General features: G+C 35.0%; 1 protein-coding gene across 3 annotated transcripts in view; it reads right to left on the reverse strand.

Moving 5' to 3' along the window:
• Positions 1–24,700, reverse strand: part of homer (protein) — a 444,718-nt gene extending 420,018 nt beyond the window's left edge. Inside the window, exon 1 of one of the 3 annotated variants that reach the window (XM_081748567.1) lies at positions 24,550–24,700. In XM_081748567.1, coding sequence (XP_081604693.1) covers positions 24,550–24,575 — 26 coding nt within the window. In that variant the 5' untranslated portion in view covers positions 24,576–24,700. Of the gene's footprint in view, positions 1–24,095; positions 24,235–24,549 lie in introns of those variants that run through there. The other 2 variants (XM_081748571.1, XM_081748572.1) reach the window with 2 other exon arrangements.
• Between the last annotated feature and the right edge of the window lie 2,347 nt (positions 24,701–27,047).

A 27,047-nucleotide genomic window follows, 5' to 3' on the forward strand; every position in this document is an offset into this window, starting at 1 on the left:
TTTATTGGTACTTTTTTAATCGAATAATGAATATTTTATCCTATCACCTAAAAATAGGTGATATAATTTAAAAGGTTAAGCGTTAAGGAAAATTTATACAGCAACGCTTATCAAAGTGACACTTTTTTCCACAAAAGTTACTGATACTTGGCAGAAGCATATTTTTAAGGAAATTGTAACTAGATTGCCACACGAAATACATAAATTTTGCCTACAGTTATAAAAGCTAACAAAATTTCGGAGAGGGGATAGGACACTTCTAAATATGCCCTATTATCAACGAATATATAGACGCGCACACAAAAGAATTTTCGTCTTAAATGTCGATGGTGATTTCCCCGTTGGAATAGTTAACAATTTACAATATAAAACCCTATGTTACGAAGAGAAGAAAACAGGATTGCCCTGTTACCCGTTCAAAACGGGATTTTCCCTAATCCTCTGCATGACACTTATTTTAATACTATGCTGTATATACTGTACATTTGAGTCTCATTGTATTATGATTATCATCTTCCATAATCGAAATAACAGAACAGAAACGGGACTTTACTTATTTTCACTTTAAATTATTTCGGAATTTTAAAAAAAATCAAGTGATTTAAATCGTGATTTAAATCAGACTGATTTAAATCAATCCACCCTGGACATGATGATAATGTAATTTTTGCTCTGCACGCGATATAAGTGTATTACTACTGAACTAAACAAACACTATATTCATGATTAGAATAGAAAGAGGTGTGAGCCTTCTTTTGTTACCGTAGGTGTTACACAATTTGAGTCTTTGTGCCAGCTGTTTGACTGAAATTTTTTCCGGGCTTTCATTATTATTGAAATTATGATCCGAGATGTTAGCTTAACTTCCAGTAAAGCTCATAATTATAAAGTGATTTATTGTGAAATTGTCTAGGTTAAATGATAGGGACTGTTTACAAGTTACGCCCTTAATTTTCCATTAGGTTTAAAGGGGCCGCGGTGGCTCAGTGGTAGAACGTTCACCTCTGGTACATAGGGACCTGGGTTCGATCACAGCCCCCGCCAAGTGGACTTTGTGGTGGACAAACACCGTGTGCGTGGGTTTTCTCGGGGTTCTCCCGTTTCCTCCCACTTTATTCATTCCACCATCTTCTTCATTCTTTCATAATCACCATCTCCTTTGGCCTAACCGGCGTAACCGTCGGACGTTAAACTCAAAGATTTCATATTTGTTTTTTTTCCATTAGGTTTAATAATATCAGTTTTCCGCTAGGAGGTATTCAGCATTATCAAGTACTAAAACAGTTGATAGAGTGATGAAAAGAGAACTTTCCTAGAGGTCTGTGCGCAGTATACTTGATTTCGGCACTGGAAACCCTGGATCGATTTCCTGTGGGAGCTCGTGTGTGGTGCGAATCCCACGCTTACCTGTAGATTCACATCTCATATATCCTTGGTGCCGAAAAGGGACTTCAGATGAATTAAGTAACCAACCAACAAGGGTTAAAAGTAATCGGGTACATTTTATTTTTATGTTTACCTATTGTGACTGGGTAAAATAAGATATTTAAATGAAACATGATAATGAATAGATTAGACACTTAAAATTAATAATAATAATAATAAAACTAAGATAACGTAATATGCATGATATTCTCGGTTAGCTGTAATATATAATAAAATAAGTTTGAGTGGATATGTATCAGAAATACAAAATATTACTATTGTTTTTAATCCGTAAGTACTCGCGCCCTTTTTTGTGACAGCAGTACTCGCGCGGGGGTCCAATAGACTCCCAAATTGATATTATTTTTTTTAAAATAAAAATTTCTTATATATAACTAAGACAATGTAGCATAACTCTAGATATGTTTTCAAAAGTATTTGCTGCAATTAGGTGTTTCTTCTACTCGTTTTGAGACATTTTAGTATATTTTTTCATCAGGACTTCTGGCTAGCAACGAAAAATTTTATTGTTTGGATGTCTGTGGACACCCCGCGCGAGTACTTAAGGATTAAGAATTAATTTCTGCATTATCAAAACATAGGTTGATCCATTTACTTCTTATTTATGAGGAAACTGAGTGTTTTGTTGTAACTTTTGGTTGTCAGTTTTATGTTACATGCGGTTATACCTGTTGCGTCGTACACTGTTGGTTTCCTAATGGTAAAGTTACAATTACTACAACATTTATCACAATATATCACCTTTCCTTGGATTTGCACCTTGCCATGATACAGTATTTTCAGTTTACGCTATACACCCAGTCTTCATTTTATAATGTCTGTGTTAAGGTATGGTGTCATCATCAAAAAAGATATTTACTATGAAGTTTTCATTTAACTGTCGTTTCATTATTAGTGTGTTACGAAAGACTTTTTTAAGCACTTAACGTTAGAACTTAGTGTCTTTTCAATGTTCATTATTGCATACCTAAACTTCCCAGATCACCCAACAATTGTTTTCCGAGATTTGAAAACTGATCATTCCTACGCTCAGTATCCACTTTTCTTTTCATACACTTGTTCTGTTATTGTTTTAAGATACAAAAGGACTCTTCTGATGCAATTCCACTTTTGTTTCCTATTGGTTTCAAGTTTATTTTAAAGTTTGAAATATATTTGGGAACTAAAACAAACAAACAGTGAAATGTCTGTATGCATATGTGAAATATTATCTCTTGAGTGGAGGAAGGGCAAGGAGCGTACAGGGAGACATACAGGTAGGGAATATAAATGATGAGATTACTTTTTCCATCTGAAGTGTCAGGAAACAAAACTTGTACATAGAGACAGGAAGTGCATATGTGCAGACTTAATATTCAGTAAAGTTGGAAAAGAAAAGTGTAATAAATGAATAATTGAATTTTAAAAATAAACAAATGAATAATTATGTATGTTCAACGCCACACATCGCGTCCATAATAATATTAACATATTTTTGTCCATAGGCGGGAATATATAGTTTATTTTTCATGGTGGAATTTTCTTCCTGTATTTTCTATTGTTCATCCTTCCGCAGAGCATAAGTCTTCTTCAAACTTCTATATTAATTTTTCCTATTTCTTCATGTATTTACAATTGAAAATATTCACCTGACAAAAAGAAATAAAATAGTGTGCCACTAAGTAAATATGGTGCTTAATCCACTATGAATAGGATGCCATCATCAAGTAGGGATTTTCATCAGTAAAGTATGGATGGGGAGTACCACTTCACTCTAATTATCAAAAATACTTTTTCATATAGCAGGCATAACTTCCTTTACGATTCATCATTCCATATGTTTAAGTTCAATAGTATTCGCTATTACCCTTACACTCTGTTACAGGAGAAGCACCTATAATAAAGTTTGTTCCTCATTATAAAAAAAAGTAAATTCCACTGATTCACTCACTGACTTATTTATTACCAGATGTACGAAATTATTACACTAGAATCTTGAAATTTTGTGGTTCCAGCAATGCGAATCTTAAGGGCGGGAGAAGGGGGGAAAGGTCGCTTGAATTTTTTCCGTGTACCAGATCTCAGAAAATAATTATTAGACGTATAGCGTTAAACTGTTGTAATAATATCCTTATACCCTAAACAGTATAGAAGACGGGATTTTATGAAATACGATCTTTACGATAGAAAAGATGCTTGATTTTTTTTTCTTTTTAGTTCTTCGGATCTCCGGGATAGAACCTTCGAATTTTGTATGAACATTCTCCATGTACTTAAGGCTAACAATAAGATGTAGTTTTACGAATTGTCAAAATAACGACGAGCATTTATTTGTTTACAGAGAAACGAAACTTGCAACAACAAATATTTTAAAACTAGAAAAATAATTGGATATATTTAAAATATTTTCCATAAACCTTGTTCTCCTACTGAGAAGAACAGCCATTTTGCTCGTAAATAAATAAAATAAATTTTAAAAAAGAAAAGAAATTAAGCTCTTACGCAAGAAACGCAACAAATATATTGATGATCAAAGAAGCCTCTTTCTTGAGTCAAACATCAAACTTATCTATTCTTTCCTTGCGACTTTAGAAATGAAATGAAAACGAATTAACGAAAAATACTTTTTAATTTTCTATTTAAATTGGAATTTCACTGATAATGCTTAATGCGGTGTCCTCATACAGTGACTGTGTGGGTGAGAATGTGTACATCTCTCCTGATATACAAATGTGTTGAGTTCTGACGACCATAACTCTTCAAACAGACAGTCCGTGTGAAAAAAAATTCCATCAAATATGTTTGTGAAATAGAAAAATACTTTTACACACAGATTAACAGCAAACTGGGTGGATCTTAGCGTGATTATACAGGGTATGTCAAAACAACACCGACAACGTTTGGGAGGTGATTCTTGACTCCAATACAAAACAAAAAGTATAGACCATCCTGGGTACACAAATGCTTCCTTTCGGGGTTATAGGCTGTTGAAAACATTAAAAATAAAATAAAATAAAATAAAATAAAATAAATAAATAAAATTAAAAAAATAAAATAAAAGTATATAGCTCCAAAACTATGGGACCTACCGTAGTCGGGTCAAGACCACTTAGGAATTAACATGTGTGCTGTCCAAAAATACATGTTTCAGAATCCTAAGATACTAACGCAATAATTTGTATAGAGGGAGTTTGGGTACACGCATATAATTTGAAGCATTCACCAACTACCTCTATAAAAATTGTTGCGAAAGTACCGCAGCATTCTGAAACTTGGATATTTGGATAGGGCACATACTAGTTCCTAAGTGAAGTCTTGACCCGACTATGGTAGGTCTCATCGTTTTGGAGCTATGGACCTTTAAAGTTCATTTTTTTATGTTTTCGGCTGCCTATAACTCCGAACGGAAGCATTTGTGCACCCAGGTTGGTCTTATCTTGGTGTTAGGAATCATGTCCCAAACGTTGTCGGTGTTGTTTTGAAACACCCTTTAAAATAATATGGCAATTAGAAGCAAAATGGTATTGTGTAGTCAGTGGTATAGGGATCACATTTTCAGAAAATATGAGAGTAAAAGTAGTGTAATATAGATACTTAGTTTATTATTACAGTGGCGATGCCGTAGCCATACTGGGATACTATTTCTCGTGAGATCGCGGAAGTCAAGCATAGCTGGATCTGGTCAATGAAAAGAAATTGAGCGTTCATACTCATTAGATGGTGTTAGCATTGCAGCATCCACCCAGAGTCGTCAGGCAAATAAGGAGCTATTTTAAAGAAACAAGCAGTGAATTCCGGTCTAGAAAGCCAACAAGACCACACATCAACCCAAAGGCAGAAGTATAATTCTCGTTTCAAACCTAAAATTATCTTCATTAACAATAGTAATACACACAAAGCAAGATTACGTACTCTTTAATTTATTAATATGCAATAGCACCCAATACAATTACAGTATATACAACTGGTAACAAATAACACACTTAATTTTCAATTGAATTTAGATTGATTCATGTGGTGTAATTAATACTTATTTACCATCTGTCTACTACTACTATCACTACTAATATTAGTTTTCCTCTACTTGTTGCTACATGAACATTGTAAAATTTTAATTTTCAGATATGATCCAAAGTATTTCTCACTTGGCGAAATAAATTATGTTAAATTCAGCAATGCGAAGCCAGAACTGTTAGAAAATAATCAAGAAGTCAGATTAACTCAACAAATTAAGAATAGGAAAAAGAAAAAAATCCCTTTATGATAAAAGACGGAAACAATCATGCTGCTAATAAACAGGGATATAAGTTGGCACTGAGTATTACCAGATAAAAGTGCTCTCACCACAGAGTCGGTGCCTAAGATAGTCCATTGCAGCAAATCCTTGTAGTGAGGCTAAGAACATCAGCTTTTATAATTTATTGTCGTACGTGTTTGCTCTCAATATCCTTCAGATCTTCATAATTTGTCTTTAAAAAAACGATACAACCTTTACTTTTCATTTTCATCTTCCTGCTTGTATAAACGCTTCGAATACACCATTAATTCTAGATGTCGTATTACAACAACGTTAAGATAAACAGTTCTTTTCCTCTTTGGTACCCGCTGAAGATTGTTTCGAAAATGTACAGAGCATTCGATGTACCTAGTTGGCTCTTGATTCTTATACTTCAGTAGCATCTGACGCGACGGCGGAAAAGTCTCCGACATCTTTTATTAAACCATCTTCTGCAGCGAGGAAGATATTCTGTCAGTGAAAATCTAGGTCTATGCTCTCTCACAGTTAAGTCAGAATTGCTTTTCAAATCCTTGGAATCTTTTTCTTCTTCTTCGCCAGCTGCAGTGGTCTTCTCTTTAGATGTCTTCACCGCTTCATTTTCAAACAACGAAGTTGCCCAGTGTTTAAATAATTTCGGCTTCTTTGATAACCCACATTTTAACAATCTGTTGGTTCTCAGATCGAATAAAATAAGTACAGCACTCCAATGACAAATGTCATTTGACTCTCTGGTTATTGGATGAATTTTAAGTCCAAGTAAGTGGTTCCGAACACTCCACTGAACAAAGGAGAACAATTCAACTGGACCATAGTTAAGAATAGTCGAACCAACAATCACTCTGTAATCAGCAGCTGTTGGAAGACATATTGTTCCTCTCCAATCGCTTCCAACAACAATGACATCGTTGTTGGATAAGTCTAACAAAATATGTATTTGATCAGAGAAGACATAAGGCAGTCCCTGATCGTCGAATTGCTCTTCTGAAAAAGAAGGCAAGACGGAGAGCTGACCCATGCCATTTAACAACGTTTCTCCTCTTACAGTGAAGAGCGTATAGATCGAGGAAACAAACCTATACGGAAGTGTCCAGCGCATATTATTGATAATCTTTCGGAACAGTATCCTCTTCCTTCTGTTTATAGGAAGGCCTTTCGAGATATCGTTCGGTTTCGATGTTCCGTCTTCTTGAAGATTTCTTTCAGTTCGTGCCGAAAACAGTTTTCGCCATCTGTTTATCCATTTGCTGCATCGAGGACGCAATGTTCTTACAAACAATCGACTCTGATGCCAGTTCACAGATTTCTTTACTGAACACCTAGAATCGTCTTGTTCTTCAGTTTCTGGTGTCTTTTCTTCATGTGCTTTCGATGATTCACCCTCAGACAACAAGCTCACCCAATCCCTAAATAATGTCGGTTTCTTTACTATACCACATCGCAGCAGTCTTCTGGTTCTTAAATCGAGAATAATAACAGCAGCAGCCCAGTGACAAATATCTTCATTATCTCTAGTTATTGGGTGGATTTTAATTCCCAGCACATGGTTCCTTATAGACCATTCAATGAAAGTAAACAATGCTACTGGTCCGTAGTCGATGATGCAGCATCCCACAGTAACATTAAAGTGTTGAACAGTAAAAAGGGACACCGTTCCACGCCAGTCACTGCCAATTACTGTAACATAATGTCTGTTCGCGTCGTAAAAAACCTGGAGCTCATCACAGAATACATATGGAAGGCCTTGGTCTTCAAATTGATGTGTTGTAAAAGTAGGCAAAACAGAAAGCCTTCCCATTCCAAATAACAACGTTGCACCACGTATAATCATCAAATGATTGGTTGTTGCTAGACATCTTTGGACAGATGAATAACTTAAATACTGGATAACCCTTTTTCTTTTTCTGGAGCTGTTGTTCAGTGAAAGATGGCACTGTGATGATGAATTAGCAACCACCTTTTCATACTCATCACTGACTATCATAATAGCAGGTTCAATAGTATTTCTCGTTCGTAGGCGAGAAGTCACTCTTCGCATCCATGCTATGCACCGTGGTACCCAGCGACGACAAGATAAAAGTCGTGCTGTATTCTCAGTTCTGGTCGTATTCAGCGGGTAAGTAGAGGCGACAGTTTCATCGCATTTTAATAGCGTTGCAGGCAGATTTCGTGGCAAACACGTAGCAGCTGATGTGGAAGAGACCACCATGGTGTTCAGTGATCTTATTTTCACGTGTGTGAAAATATTAGATGTGCATGAAGCCATTCGGATCGCGCTCAAAAATTTTTTTACGTTCACCTTCTAAGACTTCCGAGCTCATCTGTTGCTTAGAGATTTATATTGGTAAATCGTTGTCTACGTATTGTTGTTGCAGTAATTCAGTAAATATTTTATTCTATATATTGTTGTGAAAATGCGTTTATAAAAATATGACTTGTAAAACTCTGTTGTAAAATTGTAGTATTCATTTTATTTTGTTTTTTCTATATTCTCAAAATTGTGAAAAAATACAGCGAAAATTGAAATACAATACTAACATTTTGAAATGCGATTTATTGTTTTGGTTGGATGTTTTTGGAAAGCTTCCTTATAAACATAAAACGCGTATCAGACGTGGACTTACAGCTTAACGAGGGATTCGAACCACATGAGCTACCACCAGGAATCGAATCTAAGTCTCTCGCGCCGAGAATAATATGCTAACCATATAGACATGAGTGAGTTTTGTAATTTGGCATATATACAAAATCTTATGCTCTAAAATACCAACTTGTATTTTGTTCATTATAGCTTTGGAAGTATTCTACATTATTAATAAAACAAAACTGACCAAAGCACCGAATAGATATTAAAGAGTCTTCATCCCGGCGAAATTAAAATACCGCTAATTTTACAGTAATTATGTGATATCTTCAAATAGATAAAAGATAATCGAAATGTGGAACAAGAGCGCCCTAGACAATATTATTTTACATGAGAAACCGTTATCACGACTCACTTATCTGCTTTCGATTTCGAGCCATTTTGAAAATCGGCATTTATTTTCGCGTTTCTAAACAGCTGAAAACGGAAAGCCACTAGGTGACTTGTGATAACGGTACCTCACGCAAAATAATATTGTCTAGGGCGCTCTTGTTCCATATTTCAATTATGTTTTATCTATTTGAAGATATCACATAATTACTGTAAAATTAGCGGTATTTTAATTTCGCCGGGATGAAGACTCTTAATAACACTTGTGTAACAGTTTCGGCAATATAATATCGTTTTCATCAGACATGTTATGAAAGATTAATCCAACAATAACAACTTTCTGTGTAATTTAGTTATTCTTGAATTAATCTTTCATATCGTGTCTGATGAAGATGATATTATATTGCCGAAACTGTTACACAAGTATTATTAATATCTATTCGGTGCTTTGATCAGTTTTGTTTTATTAATGCTGTAAAATACAAAATATTGTCAACATCTTTTCATTACTGAATAATATTTCTCTAACGTAAATAAATTATGTAATAAGGAAAAAAATATATATATGCAAAAGTTTTCGGTGCGTTTTAAGTTTAATGTCTCTTAATACCGAGGCTATATAAGAAGTTGGACATATAGTTAATAGTTGAATTCGAACCACAGAACTCCCACGGGAAAAAACGTATGTCCCGTTGAGAATTCACATACTACCATCCCACGTGAAACTGTGTCCACATGCTATGTCGCACAAAATTTTAACTACGCATTCGGTGTGAAAGTTCCTTTGATTTTCTCAGTAAATAAATAAATAAGGATAATGCACCAAAGACAGGTTTATGTTGTACGAATAACCATGAATCCACGATTGCTATATCTGCAAGATCACTGACTTGGCCTCGTTATGTTTTTGTTTGGTTATTACCAACGCCTCAAGATTTTTCTCTGTTCCCTGTCTTGTCTATCTGTTCATATAGTTTACAGAGAATGGTTGCAGCAAAGTATAATGTTACAGATTCGAGTTGAAAATTACTTGTATAGAGTTCTCCTGATTTTCTTTGGGTTCAAAAATAAAATTGGATTGAACTGGATTGATTTAACGTTCTGTTTTAGGATTGGGAATACATGAGTCGGGACCTACTTTGTAAGTAGCTTAAGTGGTAGAGCGTTGGCTTCGCATTCGGAAGTCGCGGGTTCCATTCCCGCTGCCGACCATCCTGACAGGTTTTGCAGGGTTTTCCTCAGTCCTACCAGGCAAATGCCGGGATGGTATCTACTAAACAGGTCCTGGCCGAAACCTTCCCAAATCCTTTCCATTATTATTATTATTATTATTATTATTATTATTATTATTATTATTATTATTATTATTATTGTTAGATGTCCAGTATAAAATGGCCTCTGAGCTGTATCTGGTGATAGTTGAATAAGTAAATAAAAATAAAGTGGGATCCGAACCATTACCCAAGTTTGTATCCGCGCCAGGTACCCTGATCGGGAATCGAACCCGGGTCCACGCAGTTTTGAACATAGTGTTATGGGCAATTGGTTAATCGGTCTGGATTGGAGTTCAGCGTTCTTTTCAGCACCGAGTCTATATAAGACATTGATCTACAGTTTACGTTGAAACCCGAACCATTGTAAAATATTCAAACTTAAGGCTCTTCTACTGGAAATCCAACCCAGGACCCCATGCATCAAAAGTGCGCGTACAAAAAAAAAAAAAAAAAAAAAAAAATTAAAAAAATGGAAATATGTTCATATTTTTAACACGTACAGTCGATAGTTCTTTTTTTTTTTTTTTTCTTCCTTAAGTTACTGGCACGTACAGGTACGCACTTTTGCCAACAACAATAGATTACAGCGGGTCGAAAACGGATATCAAGATTTGAAAGAACAGAGGTGTTTTTCTTTTTTTTTAAGTAGTAGTAGTAGTAGGTAGTAGTAGTCTCTAATGGTAAAAACTTGCCACTATGTGAGATACCTATTTTATGGCATTTCAATGGAAAATGTTGTAACCGAAGCACTCGCATCTTCATCTGAACATTGTCATACTTTGTGGAAAATTGCATGAAATTATTAAATGCAACTGTTTAATTCAGTGTTGATAGACAGTTTAATTTTGAAAACTAAAACTTTTATATATGACAGATGAAAGAAGCTCCCTAGTATTACCTAATTAACACAGAACCTATTACACAGACATTGCTCCATTTCGAATTTTATCTTACCCACCTGTCTCTAAAATCAAGAGTAATTCAATTTAATTGCTCAGTACTTTTTAAGTTTCTCGAAAAATATACTGTTATTTACTCTACTTCGAAAGAAATTGGAAGGCCTTTGGCATCCATCTCTTCTCGCTACTACATAAATTACCTATCGCATTAATTTCGTTTGAATGTGAAACAATTTGAAAGTAGATATTGTCTCTCTGTTGCGTTAATTGATGCAACTTTCTTCCACCTACTCGTAGTCGGTGGCTGTTTGCTGAGCTCACATCCATTTCACATATCATGAAGTACTCAGAGCCAGAAGTAATACAATCAGGGTGGAAAAAAACATTTTTTTTTTATTTAAATCGATTTTTTTTTATTTAAATCAAATCTTTCTCCTCGTAAATGATAAGTCGCGAACTGAAGAAAAAGCATTAGGAATTAGTATTAAATGCTAATTATGCCATTTAAGTGAAAGTGTTAGGATTGAATTTTGAATTAATCCCCAATTGCTAACCTATATCACTCCCAAACAATGTTTCTTAACCCTTTTAAATTATGTTTTTTTTAAAGGTAAATTATAGACTTTCAGTCAAGCACCTACAACGTCATCCCTATTTATCCTAGGATCATGGTTCATGCCTCTTCTCTTCAGAATAGAACAGCCTTTGAAACGGTAACATTCACATTTCCCTATTGTGTCCTTGAAGCGGGAAATTTTGAGAGAAAATGGGATTTTTCTAATTCTTTTTTCAAATTTTGATCCCCTCTGGACTCCCTTGTGTTAATGCACATATCTCAAAATCAACTAGGAAATACTAAGGGGTGTACTAAATGTGTGTATAAAATTTCTAGCTATCTTGAATAGTAAGGGCGGGGAAAATATTTAACAATGAGCTAAGAACATCCTCACAATGCCCCAGATAAACCACATGTAATATAAAAATCTCCTCAGACATCCCTATTTATCCTAGGGAAATAACAGAACAGAAACGGGATTTTACTTATTTTCACTTTAAATTATTTTATTTCGGAATTTGATTTAAATTATTTTATTTCGGAATTTGATTTAAATTATTTTATTTCGGAATTTGATTTAAATCAACGATTTTTATTTTAAAAAATCAAGTGACTTAAATCTTGATTTAAATCAGACTGATTTAAATCAATCCACCCTGATATATTCCCATTTCTTTTCGAATATTTGTCAAATGGTAAATATCTGGTCATTTCGACTAAATCCACACTGATAATCTCCAATAATTTCATCTGCATATGGGGTCAATCTTATTAATAGACTGTTAAGAGAAATGCCTCGATAATTATTACAATCAATTTTGTCTTTCTTGTGAATTGGAACAGTGATTGATTCTTTCACACTTTTTAAATGTATTCCATAATTTTTTATAAAAAAAAAAAAAGTTTCGTAACGATATGTTGAATTTTCTTCTTACAAATTTAGAAACCTTCAGGACTGGGTAAACCGTGATGGTGGTTATATATTCTAGAGCTTAGGAAACCATACGCTCAGATGAACTATTACGTACATGATCCATGAACAGAAAATTCGATACTTTCCCGATTCTGAACAAGCTTAAGGAACAGTCAGTGCATTACAGAATTTGGAGCTTTACCGATTTTGCAGATCCGAAGCACCTGATAGTTGGTAACAGATTATTACGTATGTAACCAATCAGTGAAAAAATTGTTCGAAATATTCATACAATGTATTTGAAAGTTAAAACTTAACTGAAAAATTTCAAGAATGTACAGAACCACCCGAAACGAAGCTCTTAATGTGCAAATTTATCTCGTTTTTTTCTTTATTTTGCTTCAAAAAGAGGGTGTGTGATATTTTGAAGTAAAAATACTACATACAATTTTGCTAGTTATTTTTGTATCATTTTTTTAAAGTACTTATTATATAAGAGGTTAAAATATTACCTATATTGGTTAATCCTTTGGAATTTATAATGTAAATATGTTAGGAATTTTTAAAAATACCTTTTTGAAATTCATGGTTTATTTTCGAGGTTTCATATTATTATCTTCATCAGCCACTAACTAAATGAGTTTTTTTGTTGTAGAGAAGCGAAACGAAGTCTGTTTTATCAGTTTAAAGCAAAATTTTCAAAAAAGCCCAAAATTTCCATAGCAAAAAAGCGAAGCAAAAAAACGTGTTACCCCCCCCAAAAAAAATGTTTTTTTTTTTTTTCGAGCCCTTGCATCTCTACTTCGGAGTGAAACAAGCTAATTGGTACCATGGGCATGTGTTCATAATGTACTAAAAAAGGAAACTTTGGGATACAAAGGAAAATTTCTTTTTTTTAATTTAATTTGACGCTCCCTGGCTAAGTGCTTGAATTTCATCTACTTTGAAAAATACTATGCCCTATACGTAATGCGTATGCCGAGTCTCCGTGTTATATCTATAATAGTTACGAGGGAATAAATGATTCTAAATATAAGTGGGAGACTATTGGGGATTCGACGCTAGCAACAATCTTACCCTTCTAATGTACCACGCATTACACTAAAAATATACCAATCACTTCCTTCGTTTCCTCATAACTAAATAATACAAAATTTTCTGGACACAAGAAAGAAAATGGGAAAAGAAGGGGGAAAAGGCTATAATGGTCATTTCTCAATAATGCACATGAACTGTGAATATAAAGTACTGACAAACAATACGATAAGCTTTCTTGCCCTTCCACTTTTGCAATGCAAAAGCATAAATATTGCTACGCTACCCCAAAACATGTGGCTTTGCTTCAAACAAACTTCTAGGGACGCCACCACCCTATATCGTCGAACGCAAAGAGCAGGAAATACATTTTGTTATAACTAATGTCCGGATTTGTATGCAATTACATACTTTTTGCTTCATATGTAGGTTCGTCAAATCCTTAAATGTTTGTGATTCGCACCTGTAGGGTGCTTCAACTCAAGTTTCATATTACATATTTTGACCAATATTACATAATTCTGTGGTTTCTACATACTTTTGATTTTCTTACATAAAACTGTCTTAAAATTTTGCGTTCACTGAAATTTTAATTTAAAATTAAAAATAAAATAAAATAAAATAAAAAAATTAACTCTCCAACTGTGCAAGCCTTGCATCTAGATTCAATTTTGTCATGCCTATCTTTTCGTTTCTTACCGAAAGAGAAATCTTTTTTTTTTTTTTTTTTTTTTTTTTTTTTTTTTTTTTTTTTTTTTTTTACTTGTCAAACCATGTTTCGCAGAATTTTCGCCGATAACACAAGAAATATAAGAAGAAACAAAACAAGTAAAAATCCTCCCTCCGGGGTACATTAGCAGCGCCCTTTATTCTCAACTCTGGAGGAATACAGATCACGTGCCTGACAGGCGACTGGCCAGGAAATTCCTAAAATGAAGTCTATTTGATTGTTATCGGAGGTCGGACGGGCAAAAAGATGAAAGCAAATCCTGCAATTCAAGTTAAAACTGTATGCTAGTGTGCTTCCAGGAATTTACTGCAAGAGTTCGTTCCAAGAAGCTGGTGACAATGGCAATATCATAGCAGGTAACCTAAGCTTTCAAAGAACTTCGCTTGTTCAACTGAATGACAGGAGGACAGTACTCTAGTATTGCAGTTGCAAAACGCACCTGTTCTGTATTGACCGTGTAAGTTAGAAATGGCTCCGGTTACCTCAACTTTATCCGCGAAATTGCGATCGTGGGTAACTATCGATGATGCGTTTACTACGGACGGTAAAGTGGTGTTGTGCCAAGTGTGTGATAAAAAAAATAAATAAATAAATAAATAAAAAAAATAAAAATAAAAAAATGGACGTTTAATGAAATCTCAGTTAGAACAACATGTACGAAGTGCACTCCACGCAAGAAATAAAAATTTGCGAACTGCAAAAAATCAAGTACTCTTGACCAGGGTTTGAAAAAACCCGGGCTTTTTTGAAAAAGCCCAACCCACCTGGGCCCATATGGGTATTTTCGGGTTTAATTGGGTTTTTTCGGGTTTAATCGGGTTTTTTCGAAATATTTCAATGTTTTTGGGATAAAAGTGTTAAAATGCGATTTATATTTCAAGATTGTCATTGTCACAACTTGCAACAATTTTCTACTTACTGCTGTTTTGAAAATAATGGCCGCCATTTTGAAATTTTACATTCGAACGCTGAGAAAATCTATACAGCAAATTTAACACATCTCGTGCTTTCACCGTCAAAATTTCAACTTAAAAGACTAAAAATTGCGGTTCGTAGCGTGGATACTCGCTGTTTTGAAATAATGGCCGCCATTTTGAAATTTTTCGTTGGTATGGCGCCAAAATCTATACAGGAAATTGAGAGTGTTTCGTGCTTGTATTCTGAAAATTTTAACTTAAAAGGCCGAAAGTTGTACCCTGTAGTGTGTGTGGTAGAGGCAGACAAACGAGTTGAGTTGATATTGTGTTTAACGTCCTTTTCAGCAGCGAGGCTATATGAGACGGGACCTACTGATTAACGTGGAATTCGAACCACATGAGCTCCCTCCGGGAAGGAAACTCGGCTCCCACGCCGAAGACGCGTACACTAACCGCATAGCCATGAAGGAGCTCGGCAGACAAACGAACAAATGTAGACCAAGTCATCCAGAAGCCTGACTGACGTTCGCCAAACATGAATACCAAAAGGGGTCTATTAATTTAAAACAAAGATACAATTCATGTTGTATGAAGTAAATAAATGTTTTAAAATGTCTTATATGAAATTAATATCTTCCAGCGTAAATAAACCTGCCATATTTTCTCCATGAGAATACGGGTCACCTCAGATCCCGCCCTTCCTCAACTTTCCAACACAATGCAATGAACTGTAGTCTGGTTATTGACAAAAGTATAATAGGTCGCGGTGGTTCAGTGGTAGAGTGTTCACCTCTAGTGCATGGGGTTCCTAGTTCGATCCCAGCTCGCGCCCAGTGAGCTTTGTGGTGGACAAACACCTTGTGTCGGGGTTTTCTCGGGATTCTCACGTTTCCTCCCACTTTCTTCATTACGTCATTTCAATCATTTCTCATCCTCACCATCACCTTGACCATAGCACGTACAACCGTGAGACTAAAACTAAAAGATTTCATTTTATTTATTTTTTTTTCAATAATATAATAGGCGAAAGTTCACTAAGCAGCAGCTGCTTTTCTCTGTTCGTACCCTGCAGTTAATTGTATAGACTTCAGATGTGCTATAAAAATGCTTTACAGGAGAACAATATGCAAATTATTTAAATCAGTGGTACAATCTACTTTCAATATTTTTCGCGCGTTTAGCAATATTTATTTACATGGCTGTATCTGCCAAAATTACGTTCGTCAGTTTAATCTGATGAAAAGCTGATTTTTCTCCTTGTGTCGTGTGTAATTGTCAGGACCAGATTTACAGTTTTCTAAGACCTGGACCAAACCACAATTCTGTGCCCCTAGCCTCTGAAAAAGATTATAATTCTTGTTAACTTATCTAATGTGTTGCTGAAGAAAAGGTTAGTCATCTTCCCTATGTTTGTAAATGTAGAAACACTCAAAGCCACATTTTTTTTATTATTTTATTTATTTTATTTTATTTATTATTATTATTATTATTCTATTTTATTTTATTTATTTATTTATTTTTTAATGTTCCGGAGAGTATCCGAGTTTCCGTCAAGTGCAATGGAAAAAGTAGCATTGCAAATTTCGTTCGCTATCAAGTCGGACAGGGTGGTGTTATAACTTCCTCGAAACTGTTACATGCAACAGCGCACTGTTCATTCACTAATTAGAGGATTCCCAGCCAATGTCAGAATTTTTTGTTTTTCACTTTTCGAATAAGCTGATATTGATAGCAGAAATGGAACGGAGTTAAAATACGGGACATTTCCGTCCCGACTAAATTTACGGCGACGCGGGACACTCGGGCTCAAAAACGGGACCCGTATGGCAGGTTTAAGCGTAAAATAAATAGTTTTATTGTTGAAGTATTCATTTCCGATCCTTCTGCGTTTAATTTGGGAATTTCCCGAACACTTCTTTCACGGCGTGTACATCAAAACTTCCACTAGTACGGAAATTTGAACTGAGCACTTGAAATAGTAAGCGTTGCATAGTCTTCGGAATCCCAAGCATTAAGCTTCTTAAATTTGACAAGAATTTTTGACGCTATTGCTGGTTTTGATTCTACAGAATGCTTATTTTAAGAATAGCAACAAATGATTGAATTAAACTGTTATTGTTGGAAAACCAAATTTTAGTTGAAGAACCTTGTGTTTTACATCAAAGGTAAGAAATAATACTAATAGTTTTACTAATGTATTTACATATGTACTATTAGTACCGGCTCATATGACCTTAAACCCGTCAAACTTACGAGTGATAATGCCCTCGGTGTCGCCAAGTCGACGAGCATACTATTCACGGAAAATATTTTCTAAAGTACAAAATTGGTTATTTTACTTTAAACAGGTTATAAGCATAATTCATACATTAATTTGTTCTATAACTATCGCAACCTAAGGTTTTTTTTTTTTTTTTTTTTTTTTTTTTTTTTTTTTTTTAATAATAATAAATTCATTCAGTGCATTCAGAACTGCATAAAGGTCTTATGTTGAATGTTGTTGCATACCTTAACGTGAAAGCCTCTAATCCACCCAAGGAAAGTCTAAAGTGTGATAAAAATCACTTACAATGTGATCACCTTAGTTGTATCAATAATATACTAACAAATTGGTCAAAAACCCAGGTGGGTTTTAAAGTGGGTTTTTTCAGGTGGGTCCAACCCTGCTCTTGACACAAATTACATCAAGATACTTCAGTGAGTGAGTGTTTCAAAGACTTGTGTCAAGCAATGATAGCAGCAAACACTCCTTGGAATAAAGTTCAAGTGCCAAAATACCGTGCTTTTCTGGAGAAGTACTGCGAGCTTCGAATTCCTGACGAATCCACTCTTCGAAAGTGTTATCTCGAAGTTTGTTATAGGGAAGCAATAGATACCATTAGAGCAGAAATAGGTAGTTCATATATTTGGATTACTGTGGAGGAAACAACAGACCTTTTGGGGCGTTATGTAGCAAATATAATGATTGCAAAGTTAAGTGAAGATGCTCCATCTAAATCCTATTTTATTGCGAGTAAATTGCTGAAACGCACGAATCATTCCACGATTGCTCGCTTTGTAAACGATGATGTTGTGGCCGGGAGGAGTTCACGAAGAAAAAGTCCTTGTTCTCTATACAGACAGTGTAGCGTACATGTTAAAAGCGGCTAGAGCACTCACAGTTTTTTACCCTCACTTAATTCATTTCACCTGTATGGCTCATGCTCTTCTGCGTGTTGCTAAAAAGGTGAGAGACAACTTTTGCGAAGTAAATCAACTAGTTTCTTAAAAAAAAAAAAAAAAAAAAAAAAAAAAAGTTTGTTAAGGCGCCACAACGTATTCAAGTTTACAGAGATCAACTGCCAGACGTGCCACTTCCTCCGGAGCCTGTGCTAACGCGATGGGGCACTTGGATACAGGCAGTACATTTCTACAATGAAAATTTTCAAAAAATTAAGCCTGTTGTTCATTCATTTCCATCGGAGTCTGCTGTGTCAGTTGGCATTGCTCAGAAACTGTTTAATGACTCAAAAGTAGCGTATGATATCGTATACATGGACAGCAATTTTGGCTACCTACAGGCATTAAAAAGCTAGAGACTGTTGGGCGGCCTCTTCCGGAATCCATGGAAATCATAGAGGATGCAAAGAGACTGCTGCAAGGTGTGTGTGGAGGTGTAGGAGAAAAAGTTCGAAAGAAACCCGGGTTACGACAGCCTATTGGCAATGTGTGAGATTCTCAGTGGTGAAACAAGAACCCCCCTGAAGATATTTCCCCCAACTACATCCCCCTGTTGCAATACGCTCCTCTTACCTCATGTGATGTGGAGAGATCATTCTCTGCATACAAGAATATTTTATCCGATCGCCGACAAAATTTTACGTCTGATCATTTGGAAATGTATCTTGTAACCCACTGTGCAACAACACACAGTTGAACTGCAGGCACATCTTTTGTAAGTACTTTATTTCAAATTAAAAATGTTCATTAGTGGAAACATTCTTCAATCTTAGTTCAGCTGGTATTGTTTAAAAGATATAGATATGCTTTTCCCTGCATGAAATAAATATATATAAAACAATACATTTCGTCTTAAGTTGCTTTTAGTATTTAAATTTGTATATTGCGTATAATTCATTTCAAGATTGGGCCGTGGTGACGGATGCGCATTTAGTGTAAAGGGTTTTAGATTTGAAATGGGACCACACCACACCACATGAGATTTCTGACGTACAAATGCCGTATGCATTGCTTTCCTCGGAGCTTCCTGTTTCTCTCTAGCCGATTCACATCTTCCTTCATTCGCATCTGATTTTTATTATCCTGCAATGTCACGTCAGTGACGTATGGCTGTCCCAGCTGTTCAAGCATTTCACTTCATTGGGGGACTTGCATTAAGGAGGATAAAGTGAAGTAGATTTTCCTTTGCATTTTTATAATTCGTTTAAATATTGCATACTCATACGCAGGGTTGGCAAAAACCATGGTTTTTCTTGGTTTAAGCCCGGTTTTTTTGGTTTAAATAATTTGCTCTATGTATTTATATCACATATGGACAGAAGTAAGCTTGTTTCGCCTTAGTGTTAGTATGCAACAACCGGGTTACGCTGGAAAGGGTCACATAAGCTTAAAGCGGGATCCAAACCGTTTCTCGGTTTACATCCAAGAGAAATTGTCCTCCATTTGAACTCAAACCACAAATGCGATACGTCTGCCGACTCACTCACGAAGGACTCCCGATAAAAATACATTGACTGATCTTTACATATTTGTTAATATAATCGTCAAGAGTCATTAGGACAGAAAGACAAAAAGACAAACAATTGCATAAGTGGATCCATTATACAGAATTACATATGGACAATTTCAAAGTACTACAGAGTACAGAAGAACTAATTTAGTCCAAGTCAGTTCACTATGACTTTTGTTAGTCTAAGTTAAAGAAATATAACGACTTACTTTGTATATCAGTAAGAAAAGTGAATAAAGATACGAATTATTTGAGTCCACTTTGGCTCTGACCCATTTATACATAAATAGTTACCAAAGATTCTTATTATTTCAATAATTGCCTCTCGTGGGGTTTGTATGACCCCCTCCCCAAAAAAGTACGGCATTTCGATGTATTTTATCAATAGTAAACATTAATAAAATGAAACAATGTTTACAATTTTCCTTTAGTTGCATAACAATAATAACAAACTATAAAAAAATCACAAAAGAAACATCCATAAAGTTACATAAAAAAGTCGCTTTTGTAATATAATCTCTTTGAGTAAAGAATGGGGAATTTAGGTCTGAATATAGTACAAATAATATATGGGAGTGAAACGTGATAACCCACAAATGTATGTGTTCATCAAGATTTTACGAATAGTTACACTTTTACGGACATTTTTCGTTTTTTGGTTAAAACCTTTTTTTTTTTTTTTTTTTTAAAACCAGCTGGTTTAAACTGCTCATACGCGTGTTAATATTACGTCTTCATAAATATGTAACATATAATATTACATATTTCTTACATTTTAAGCAATTTTTGTTACATATTTAGATGGTTGATATTACATAAAAATCCGAACTCTAGTTATAACTTTATATCCTCTGACACGCACGACAAGAAAAGCACTTTAGAGCAAATATTTAACTTCTAGGGAATAACAGTGCATGATATTTGTGTGTGACACAACGTTTCTGACAAAAGAGTTAATAAAGCCGCTTCACTTGAGGTATTACCTAGTATTTGAAATATTTTGAAGGAAGTTAAAGAAATCTTCAGTCAGGACAGCTAGCCCTTGAATCCTGAGTGAAATAGGGGATTTATCCATATTTTACATTATATAGAATTATCCACTTTCTTTTTTCTACAAAATTGTCTACTTCCTCCTTTCTACAAAGTAAAATATAAGGGAGATCGGTAAAAAGAAATAAAAGAAATACAAATCTCCGGGTGCAGACGTAATTCCGACTGAGTTAATTTTAGCTGGAAGTGAAAAATTGTGGAACAAGATACACAACTCATTCTGCTTATCTGGAACAAGGAAGAATTGCCATAAAAGTGGAAAGAATCAATCATTGTTCCAATTCACAAGAAAGGCGACAAAACTGACTGTAATAAGTATCGAGGCATTTCTCTTCTGTCAACATCCAAAAAATCCTTTCAAACATTCTATTAGCAAGATGAAATTATTGGAGATTATCAATGCGGATTTAGACGAAACCGATTAACTATCGACCAAATATTTACCATTCACCAAATACTCGAAAAGAAGTGGGAATATAATACCCCGGTACATCAACTATTTATCGATTTTAGAAAGGTTTACGACTCAGTTTCGAGAGAAGCATTGTGCAACGTTCTTACAGAATTTGGAATACCGAAAAAGTTAATTAGATTAAGATATGTTTAAATGAATCTCAAAGTAAGTCCGGGTAGGAAAATTTTTGTCCACGAGCTTCCACGTGGAGAATGGCCTGAAACAAGGAGATGCGTTGTCGACATTATTATTTAACTTTGTTATGGAATACGCTATAAGGAAAATCAAAGATAGCAACCAGGGCCTAGAGTTGAATGTTGCTCACCAGGTTATGGCATATGCTGATGAAGTAAATTTAATAGGGAATGATAGGAGAACAATAAATAGAAATGCAGATGTCTTAAACGCTTGCAGAGACATGGGTTTAGAAGTAAATGCAGAGAAAACTAAATACATGGAAGTTCGTCGGGATCATAATACAGCAAATTATGGATGCGTTAAAATATCGAATAGTACTGTTTATAAAGTGGATACTTTCAAATATCTAGGACCAATATTAACAGACGAAAACCATATCCACGAAGAAATTAAATGTCGACTAAAAGCAGAGAATTCGTGTTACTATTTGGTTCAAAATCTCTTGCCGTCGCGAATTCTGTCGAGGAATTTGAAGCTTAAAATATATAAAACAATAATCATGCCTGTTGTTCTGTATGGTTGTAAAACATGGTCGCTTGCTCAGAAGGAAGAACATAGACTGACAGTATTTGAGAACAAGATCCTCGACGAATATTCAGACCCAAGAGAACCAGGAATGGGGAATGGCGGAAACTTCATAACGAGGAACTACATAATTTATAAAGTTTACCAAACATTGTTAGGGTCATCAAATCTAAGAGGCTCAGATGGGCAGGTCATGTAGCGAGAATGGAAGAAAGTAGGAACGCTTTTAAAGTCTTAATTGGAAGACCAACCGGAAAACGACCATTAGGAAAACCCTGGCGCACACGGGAAGACAATATTAAGATGGATCTCGCAGAAATAGGAATACAAAATAGAAACTGGATCCAGGACAGAAGTCAGTGGTTAAGGACAGAAGTCAGTGGAGAGCTTTTGTGAACGCGGCATTGAACCCCCGGGTTCCATAGGAAATAGAGTTAGTTAAATATAAGCGAGTGTCAAGCGCAAAGTGTGTTGCACGAAAAGCGGACGAGTCTTAACGGAATTTCTTTGTGCAACAACAGAATTCCAGTTTCACTCCAAAAGTGTACAATAAAACATGCATGTTTAAGCGGTACTTTAAGTAGGAATAATGCTTTAAGTGTACGTTTACAATTAAATAAAACCCAAATTTACCCAAAAGAACCCAATTTTGTCGAAAAAACCATTGGACTGTAATTTTTTTTTTTAACCCTGCGTTTTTCACAACCCTGTCAGAAGGTGACAGGTGAATTGTTTTCGTTATTTCTGAGTATGGCAGTTAGTAACAGTGAACAGTTGAATTGTACTGCTTTTGCGAAGTAATACAATATAGATGCATACTAATTTCGAAAAGAAAACAGAAAATTAACAAATATTTGCGAAATATAAACAACTGAAGTAGCGAAATGAAACTGGAATAATTGTGAGTATAGTATATTAACATAAGCATAAGGTAATTAATAAAGTAACATTAGAGCAGCTTTATGTTTAACCAATCAGGGCGACCATCAGCGGAACTTTAGCTAGTAACATTACCGGTATTTTACTTATTTTAGTCGGCATTACTTCAGCAGACGATTCTACCAAATTATGACACATTTCTTATATCTTCAGGTTAAGTTAGAGTTCTGTATTTCTTTTAGCAGAGCATACACAAAATGAGGAGCTCCATTACTACTTGCAGGATGACTTCAGGAGGGTTCACTATAAATAGTGTGGACGTATGGCATAGAAACTAGTACATAAAACACGAACTAACTTGTGCTAAGTGGCCACTAAAAAGCACGAATGCTATCCAACTGAGTCAGGGCATGAGCGGTAGCAAGGAAGTGTGTCTGTACGGAGCAGGCGCGTCAGCGACGTGGGGTATACACATAAACGAAGATAGTGAAGGAGCATATTTACAAATACAATACTTTCACTATCACTAAAAATTCACTTCAATATGCTGTGCACTGGCAGTATTTACTTATATTCACACTCTCATTCCTTCACAAAATAAGGTTCACATCGTATTTTACCTATAAATTTTCTATTTGGTAGAATTGTCTGCTCGAGTGAACCCTTTAACTATAAAATTATAGACTTCATACGCATTGGAACTGCTTTCGTAACGTTCCGCTCAAAGTATGCCAACAATGGAAGTGGACACCACAAATTTAACTACGCAGCTTAGGGATATTTGAATGTAATGGAGACCTAGTCTAGAATCTTAATAGAAGTGTTTTAAAATAGACCGAAAATATGAATTTAAATTGCTAGTTCCATATTTTATAATGGAGAAACGCACACTTATGAGAAAAAATATTTTAAAACACGTTGAGCAGTCTACTATTAGTTCAACTGCGATTGAAGTACTAAAATAGAATTACACACGAAATCTAATTCTCGCTTTAAATTATACAACCCTATAAAACTAAATAAATTTCCCCAGTACAAAATTCTAATATAGTATAAATGATTATAATGAATCATATGTTAATTACATTATAAACTATATATTATGGCAAAAATTACTAATCGGGTAGCCAAAACTTAGAAAACTTAAAATAAGAACTGGATCTTTATCACATTTACTACAATAAATGTTAGCAATGGGCTGTTGCTGTCTGTGCACTTACTCAAAAAAAAAAAAAAAAAAAAAAAAAAAGTGTGAACCCACCCATTTTGAGTATATACTAGGCTTCAAAAACCCAGTAGAAGATTTCGTTGCACTACCGTATACGCAATTATACTTTCCCTATAAATCATCTACGAAATGTTGAAGAAAATCCCATCTGCAAAATATGAAATATGCTCAGCAAATGATTTTAACAATTTTATATATGACTGGAATTTAAGTTTTTAATACAATAATGAGATATCTGTGCATATATAAATGTATGTGTGTGTCCCAACAACTATTTGAAATTTCATCTTCACTTTCTAAGATAATAATGTTCCCCAATAATGAAATTTTCTGTTTAGTTTTAGATCAAATTGTTATAGATATTCGGGGATCACCGGCAACCTGTCACTTCCGATTCTACCTCACGCTATTATAAAATGTACTATTTTTATTTCTCGTAATTGAAGTTCATCATAACACTGGACATTTTATTCTCTTTTATACTTACCCCATAACCTCTTTTCCGGACGTCATCCACTCACACAAATAATTACAATTATAAATTACCCTCACAGACCATCACTGTGGGGTCACTCCGCCGGAAGTAGCATTACGTCACACGTTACACCATTTACACGGGAATCAGGGTTGCATACATACAGGTAGAATACCAAGACTCGCAGTTGGAGGTGGACAGGTAGCACATAGTTGACATTTCAGATGTCAAACCGAAATAAACTTAACATCATCTTCACTTGCATTTCCTAGCTATTAAATGTCAGTACATGCGCATTAAAATGTTAAAACCACATTTACTTTTCCACAAATTCCGTGAAGACTGGAGAGTCGATTATCGTCTCAACAAGGGTGACCAACATTTTATTTTCGGAGTATTTGTATTTTGGAGATTCATATTCTTTTTTTTTTTTTTTTTTCTAAAATTGTAGTTTTATATTTTTTCTATATTATATCAAAATGGTTTGATTTAAAAGCATCCACATTTCGTAAGATATTTATCCATATAGTAAAAGTTAATCCTTCTAACAGAAACAATATCTTAACATTTCATCCTCGTCACTGCACTCAAAACAGGAAATAAATTCCAACATTTTTCTCTCTGATTTAAGGTGAGTGTAAACGCTCGAGTATTGCCAATGGATGGCACCATATTTCTCCTATAGTACGTGACAAAACATAATCACTTTTTTCCTCGAATGTCAAGATCTAAGGGTTTACTTGTCCCTACCATAAATCCTTCATTGTAACTAGATTTCGGCGTTGCTGCTCCAATTCAGATAGAACTGTATAAAGCTCTCAGTATGGCTAACCCCATTACGGTTATCATAGTAGCATCGTACAGCGTTTGTTCTGTCTGTCATTTGCAGCTTTTACAACGTGATTGAAGAATGTATATTTCGGTAGCTAGGCTTTCCAATCAGCCCACATCATGTGACAGTGTATGAAAGCGATTTTATTCTATTTTGTTCAGCTTAAAACACAAGTTACTTTGATGTTTATTATGTCGGGAAGTATGTAAATGTTATCGAATAGAGCAAATCTTTAAATTTTACTCCCAATCCAAACCTTTGCATTATGCTTTTTCCATAAATGACGTAAAGGCAATGCTCTAAATAGAAGAGGGGGAGTATGCGGGGTATACTTTCTTAGTTCTTCCGCTTCGAGCACTGCATAAAAGAATAGCAACACAGTTTAAAAACCGAGATCTTCCTATCTCGAAAATTTTCAGTGCGTAGCTGATGGTTGTTGCATTGCGACATTGGGTAGGCACAGCCTCTCATGGACCGTAGCTCCAGGGAGTAAATTTAGTACTTATCTATATTTCCTAGCTAATTTTCTCACTATTTCAATAAGACTTTACCAACGTCCTAGCTACACTGGCATTTCACTCCCCATGAGATCAGCGAAGTTAAGCAGTCCTGGGTCTTGTCAGAGGAAGATAGGTGTGACTATTCGTACTCACCAGACGGTGTTGGCGCTGCGTCGTCCACCCAGCGTCGTGAGGACAATTGGAAGCTAGTTGAAAGAAAAAAGTAGCGAACTGCAGTCCAAGAAGCAAGTATTAATGGCGAGGGTAGCCGATCTGCTGACAACACATCATTTCACAGAAATGAATGCCATAAATCCAGGCCTTATAAGGGCTGTTGCGCCACGAATTTAGTTATCATTAGGCCTATTATTTTGCTAATAATAATATTATTAGTAAGAGGCTTAATCAGGCCCGTGCTGGGACACTAATGAGGGCGGTGGACAAGTCTACTAAAAGGGCGCCCATACAAACGGGAATATATATATATATATATATATATATATATATATATATATATATATATATATATATATATATATATATATATATATATATATATACAGACTTGTAAAGAAAGCATAGGTGCCATTTTATATCAAAATCATCACCAAATTTGTTTTAGTATTAACGTAAATAGCTAATTTGTGGAAAACTTAGATGGAAATCCTCTTTACTACGAAAAAAAGCTTTTTTAGTTCCTGTAATAACATTTATGTAAATAAAAAGCTAAATATATCAACAACTTAATATAATTCTATGGCCTATGGACACAGGAGGTTCAGTACCGCGTTTACCAAAGCTCTCCATTGATTTCTGTCCTTAGCTAATTTGATCCAGTTTCTACTTTATATTCCAATCTCTGCGAAAACCTTTTTTATATTGTCCTCCCATCTGCGTCTCGGTCTTCCCAATGGTCATTTTTCTATTTGAATTTTCAGTTAGAACTTTGAAATTGTTTCTAATTTCTTCCATTCTGCCTACATGACCTGTCCATTTGAGCCTCCTAGACTTGATGACCCTAACAATGTTCGGCAAACGTATAAATTATGCAGTTCCTCGTTATGAAGTTTCCGCCATTTCCCATGCCCGTTCCTCTTGGAGTCTGAATATTGATATAAGAATCTTGTTTTCAAATACTTTCATCTGCGATTTTCCCTCAGAGTCAGTGATCATGTTTC

Source organism: Thermobia domestica, chromosome 2, assembly GCF_964235325.1.
Source record: "Thermobia domestica chromosome 2, izTheDome1.hap1.1, whole genome shotgun sequence".
NCBI lineage: Eukaryota > Metazoa > Arthropoda > Insecta > Zygentoma > Lepismatidae > Thermobia > Thermobia domestica.